Source organism: Necator americanus, chromosome III (genome assembly GCF_031761385.1).
Source record: "Necator americanus strain Aroian chromosome III, whole genome shotgun sequence".
NCBI lineage: Eukaryota > Metazoa > Nematoda > Chromadorea > Rhabditida > Ancylostomatidae > Necator > Necator americanus.
The window spans coordinates 7,753,586-7,759,614 of NC_087373.1; the positions used below are offsets into that span (position 1 = coordinate 7,753,586).

A 6,029-nucleotide genomic window follows, 5' to 3' on the forward strand; every position below is an offset into this window, starting at 1 on the left:
TTCATTTTGGCGCTATTCGGTTTGCGTTTCTAAATGAGATCAAAGTTTCGAGTACATCCTGGAGTCATTCGTTTAGAGCTCACTCTTCCCGCGGCAGTTCAAATGAACTCATTCTGCGTGGACGAGCTAGTATTGTCTTTCGATGAACTTCAGCCTTTTTCTGACGTTCTGCAGGACGAAACGCAGCTTCCTAGATTGCTTAAGTTGTACAAGGTAAACTTATTCCGCCGTCCTAGGAAATGCTCTTGAAATTGAGTTTCTTCTATCTTTATTATTAGTTCTATTTCTTTTACTGCAGAATCTTGATAAACACAACGATGCCAGCTTCATACGACATGTCCTAGTGCTTGTTTCTTGTATGGAAAAGTGCCTTCAAGCCGATCCACCACTTGTGAAGAAGCTACAAAATTGTCTTGTTGAGTATGTTTTTTTAAGGGGAAATATATGTCTATAATTTTATGTATGTCGTTCTTCACTTAACTCATTTAGGTTCACATCGCTTATCGAAAACACGAAAGAGACGACTTCGAAGAATTATTATGAAATAGCAGTTGGGATTTTATTTAAATACAGTAGCGCTCTGCTTCTCATACAGGAGGAGACTGATTCCGAGGTTTCCTAGAATTTTTTTAAATGTATTTCTATTGGGACTGTAAATTTCCGCGTAAAATTCTTACTAAATTCCTTTGTTCTGAGCCATACACTTTGGCGCCAGCAAAGATTAGATTTTTCCATTCCAGCTTGGACTTTTTCTGGATGCTGTAGCCTACCATTATCTTTGTTCTGCTTCGTCGACAGACCCAAACATATCTGCATGGATTGCTTTACAAGCTCTTGGTTAGTTAAAGTTGCGACTTTTTTGGTTTTATAGAAAGTAGTTTTCATTTAACCACCAACTATACTAGGACGGTATTGAACTCTGAGTTCATTCTTCATTTCAGAAGCAGGCGCAGCAATCACATACAGTTACGTCGTTGAGAAGAAAAACATTGAGCTGTGCGAACGAGATGACGTAAGTGATCCGATTAGTTCTCAAAATAGCCGCATTAATGTTTCTATAGGATTCTGTTACAACATTAAACATGTAGAAACTCGCATTCCTTCACTAATGCTTCTATTTCTTACTTTTTCAGTTGGCAGAATTTTGCGTCGACAGTTTAATACCGTCAGATGGTCGGATTCACCGACTACACGCTGGAGTATTTCGAGATGTTATTTCAACAGCTCCTACTATTTGGCCAGCAATCACTGTCAAGCGGGTACAAGAGTTGTTTGAAAGTATGGATTTCTAAGGAATTATCTTTAGAGGCAACAATTATTCTTTTTATCATTAGTTTTGGACATGATTTGTCTGTTTCTATCTATTTTCTGATACACATTCTTGTTTGTATGAGTTTACCATATGAAACATAAGATACTTGCAGGACTTACTCCTGTACTTCATAAACCTGATGTTCTACGAATAATTTTGTGGATGATTGGACATGACAGTACATTTGAGAACCGTAAGTTTAGAGAGTTATCATTTAATATTGTTCATCGAAACTTTATGATGGCGTGCACAGTATGCTGGTTCTTTATCCATTTTCTCTTTCAAGTGTCGTTGTTCGATCCCATGTTCTCAAAATCACCGCTCAAAGAAAGCAATGATCCAGATTCTTCCAATCTGACAGCAATAGATGTGAAGGTCTGTTCTGTACTTTGTTTTCTATGCGGTTTTGAACTAAAGTATAGCTTTTTTCAGTGTTTCCTATTCACGCTTTCTCTTTGGAGTGATTCTGTAGCTGATCCGGCCCTAGTGCCTGCGCGTCTTCGAATTAGGGCAGACCATTTCAATTGCTGGAAAGCAGTGTGCCAACTCTTGGACAGGTTCGATTTTTTAGTGGCTACATTGCACTTTCTTATTCCATTATGAGGTGAATTATCGGAAATTGCAGCGATTCTAACAGTGAAACAGCAAAGTCACTTCTTCTGCAATCCAGAATCATGGACTCGGTGAGGTTGCGTCATCGTGTTGTTGATTTGAGAAGACTGTTCGAAGTGAGTTATTCTAGAACAATTGTAGAAGAAAAAAGTCTTATTTTGGTTTTTTTCTTCGAGTTTTTTTTTGTCCTGGAAGCGTTTTTTTTTTTTCAAATATGACCAATCATGGATGCTTTTGATCTTGCAGCTGCCTATGCGATGTAGTGTGTCTTACTTATTTTTTTTTTAAACAGATGTTCCGTTGGCTGGAAGCAAATGCAAGGAATGACCTTTGGTTGACACTTTATGCAACGAACATAAGCGAAATTATAACTGGGTGAGATATTTTTTCGGTTCATCTTCGATACTAATAAATACAATACACATCTCATTAAAAAAAACTCGTGTCTTCCTCTAATTTTTAAGTAAACTTCTGTTATAAGTTGTATTTCATGGTATTGCCAACTAATTCGGAAAACGCATCATCCTCTCCGCGTCTCTTCCTTCATCTCTCTCTATCTGTCCTCTTGTCTACCTCTTTGTCTCTTATCCACTTTCTCCCCCTCTCCTCCAAAAAAATTTCATTATTGTTTTCAGTGTAAGACTGATGAAATTACAACCTTTTTTGAATGGTTCTTATGAATTTTAGATTCTCAGAATTTAGAGTCCACTCGCATCGAAGGAAATGCGATGACCTCTTTCCCTATGGAACTGAAACTGATGTAGATCTTTCCGTTGATGAAGTCGATCGAATCCAAGAACATGTATCGAGGTTCCCTCCATTTCACCATCATTTCTGCGGTTGTATAATAAAAAATTGTTGTGATTCAATTCAGGTACCTGGCTTCTCAGTTCCTGAGCAAAAATGAGTTTTCCTACGCGGAGCAGCTGCTCATCTACGCAAACTCACTTGAATGTAAAACATTATTGATAAAGGTACGACACGATATTATCGTAAAGATTCTATACTGTCATGTTTCACAACTTCAGGTATACGATAAATGGCTTAATGAGGGCACTCTTGAAGAACCCAAGCGCGGTCAACTTTTAAAACGGATACGCGACTTAGAGGTAGATTTGAACGTCTCGGAGAATTAGTCTTAAATACCCATGCTAGTGCTCTTTTGATATGAAGATTTACTTACCTTTTTTTAAAATTTGTTGTATTGAGATTGTATTGTTTGTAAAATGAAACGTTATTCTCAGACGGAGTGTTCCAATTCCATTTTACATGGACGGTCAACATCGACTAACTCGGTCGCTTCAATTCTATCAGGTACGCAGTTTCACATCTAAAAATCTTGCACATGTAGTTTTAGAAGATTCCTTTTTAGCAAGATCGCCCCGTCACAGTCATTCCTACCATGATGTGATGTGACGGGCTAATCAGTGGTAAATTTAGTAAAGAATTTATGTTTATGTCAGCTAATTACTGCTTCCCTTTTGCGCGTTCAAATAAACAAATGTTACCAGAAAATGCAAAACATCTAAAAGAAATACTTTAGCTGGTGATAATGCCGCTTCTACTACACAATCAACAAGTCATAAAATTCTTGTGGATGCTTGCACGAATACACCGATCCGTGGTGATACTGTAAGTTGCATTTCTGGGGTATTATTATTGTATTTGATGTTATGAGAATTATCTCAATTGGAAGTTTCTTCTGCCCATCGTGACAGTTTTACAAAATAATTTAATCTCTTCAATCCAACACCTCTTTTTTCAGTCGATGCTATCTCGTGGTGACGATGCTTCATTTTTCTCCGTGAGAAGTGATAGAATAAGTGCAACAGAGGAGTCTTTTGAAAGTGCAATCGCTAGCCCACTTGGGCCGAATGTATCATCGAAGTCGAATGTTTCGTCGCCGCCTCGTTCTGTTCAACCAACATCTCCTTTGGCTTGTGGAGGTGCTGACATGGTACACGTTAAGGGAAACACCATTAAGGAAGAGAAACCGTTGGTGACTTCTCATTCAACATCAACTAATGGGGTGATAGTAGTAACAGAGAAATCTGACGATGGTGTTCTTCCAGAAGACCTTAGTCACCCACCGCTGACACCTTCAAAGTCTGGGATCACGAAGAGCCCAGGAGTCATTATCAAGAATTCGAATGCGCCTATGATGACAGGTTCTCCTGTGCCCATAGTGGTTACGAAATCACCGTTTGGACCACCAGTGATCAACAAAGAAGTAGCCGCTTCTTTTTGGAAGAGTGGAAAGTCTAGCGGTGCTTCCCTACTCGGATTGTTTAACAAATCCGGATCGAATGTTCAGCCAGGAATTACACCTAATACTTCCACAGTGGGAGTGCCTGGGGTTATTGGAACGGTCCCCCCTACTGTGTTGCTGCCTAAGACACAATCTCCTCCTGTATTCTCTAGCAGCAACTCTACAATCATACAATCTAAATCTGGTGGAAACTTGGAAATGACGAGTGCTGCATCGACAAGTGTGTTTGGCGGATCTGCACAGACGCTTCATATTCCTTCAAGTAGTGCAAGTACAAGTGGACCGTCGTTTCTAAATAGTGTCTCTGCTCCAAATCTCTTACCCAGACAACCTCCAATCATGCCTAATTCATTAACTCCGCAAGAATTTGGATTGAATGAGCCTTTCTCCAAGCCAGGAATTATGCCCCAGATGAAACCCCAATACGAGTTTAGAAACTCTCTATCATCGCCTATCACTGCTAATGGTCTAACTGACAATCAGGACGAAGATGAGCAATGTGCGTTCTGGGTATTTCGATTTATTTTAAATATGATTTTCATGGCAGATTCATTTCAGTTTGCAATAATCTTTTAATTGAAATGTCTCGGAAGAAACTAGAGAGTTGTGGGAAGAAATCAATCGCAAAAGAGGTTCTGTGGATCATTCCTAATTTTTTTCTTCGTATTTCCATCCGTTTTTGAACACCAGACTTTAGGTCAGCCTCGACGATATGAGTGTGCTGCAACGACGGATTTCTGAAATTGAAAAACAGATGCGAGGCGTGCGAAGCCAGCTACATGTTAACACAGACATGTATGACAAAAGCCAATTTTTTGTTCTTCTTAGTTATTTATAGGAGATCTGTGATTTTACCTAATTCAGGGCACCCATACCTTCAAGTGCAGCACCGAGATCGGCGCCTACTCAAGCGGAGCTGCTTCGAGTATGTTTAAAACTATGTAGTTCTAGAGCTTAATTTTAAAGTAGTGAATTCCTGTAAACGATCACTTAAGCGACGTCAAAAACAGGATCTACTGGAGCTCGAGCAGCAAGTTGCACAATACGTTAGCCCTGCTGATGTTCAAGGAGCTCCATCTGCTGGTAATTCTTAAAAATCGATTCAGTCGGTGTCGATTAATACAGTGAATGCTACGAAAGTCGCATATTTCTGGAGTTTCACACAATTTTTGAGTTTAGGCTCGGGTGACAACTCTTCGACATGTGCTGATCCTATGAATCTGTTTCGTGGACTTCTTATGTCGAGTAATGCGGCCGATTCACAAATTGCTTCGAAACAAAGCAATTTACCTTCCAGCTACAAGAGTGGTTCGTATTTCCTCTGAGTTTTCCACATAAGCAATAGCACTGAATTATGCCAAATTACTGCCTAGGTTCTCAAGAAAGCACACCAATTCGTCTGTCCAAGCCGAATCCCCTAGAAAATCCGCTACTAAGAATGGAACAAAGTGAGTTACTCTTCCTCAGTTGACAGGTTTGATTTTACTTGTTTCTTCATTTAGTGGCTCGTCATCCTGGGTGCAACGGTGTTTGTCTTGGATGTATGGATGATGACTCTCAAGATCGAGCTTTGCGTGAATTAACTAGATTATCAGAAGAATGGAATGCCGATACTGATTCCGAGACTGATTAGATTTGAACATTCTGAAGAATACCAGTGATACTGATCTGTAATTTCATTAATTTTGTAACGTTTTTATATTTTCATTAACAGTGAAGATGAGTCTTTCTATAGCACCTATAGCGCAATAAATGAAGAAGTTTTAAGTAGAATTCATTGATGTGAAGGAAAGAAGCCATGAGATATGCACAACCAATAGATTATTAGGTACCACT

The 6,029-nt window shown here is 39.2% G+C and overlaps 1 protein-coding gene across 3 annotated transcripts; it reads left to right on the forward strand.

Moving 5' to 3' along the window:
• Nucleotides 1–33: 33 nt before the first annotated feature.
• Nucleotides 34–5,826, forward strand: RB195_008889 (uncharacterized protein; the record flags this gene model as incomplete). 3 transcript variants are annotated; one of them, XM_064195622.1, is made up of 24 exons in its annotated part: nucleotides 34–213; nucleotides 299–420; nucleotides 490–613; nucleotides 741–837; nucleotides 942–1,012; nucleotides 1,134–1,278; nucleotides 1,425–1,505; nucleotides 1,599–1,687; nucleotides 1,745–1,869; nucleotides 1,938–2,040; nucleotides 2,217–2,299; nucleotides 2,627–2,734; nucleotides 2,799–2,898; nucleotides 2,953–3,033; nucleotides 3,169–3,238; nucleotides 3,468–3,556; nucleotides 3,690–4,692; nucleotides 4,752–4,825; nucleotides 4,891–4,988; nucleotides 5,058–5,118; nucleotides 5,189–5,276; nucleotides 5,373–5,501; nucleotides 5,567–5,641; nucleotides 5,696–5,826. In XM_064195622.1, 24 exons carry the CDS (start codon nucleotides 34–36, stop codon nucleotides 5,824–5,826), a joined length of 3,327 nt encoding a protein of 1,108 aa, XP_064046766.1. The 3 variants fall into 3 exon arrangements, with proteins under 3 accessions (XP_064046766.1, XP_064046767.1, XP_064046768.1); XM_064195623.1 differs by having other exon boundaries at nucleotides 5,204–5,276; XM_064195621.1 differs by having other exon boundaries at nucleotides 103–213; nucleotides 5,204–5,276.
• Between the last annotated feature and the right edge of the window lie 203 nt (nucleotides 5,827–6,029).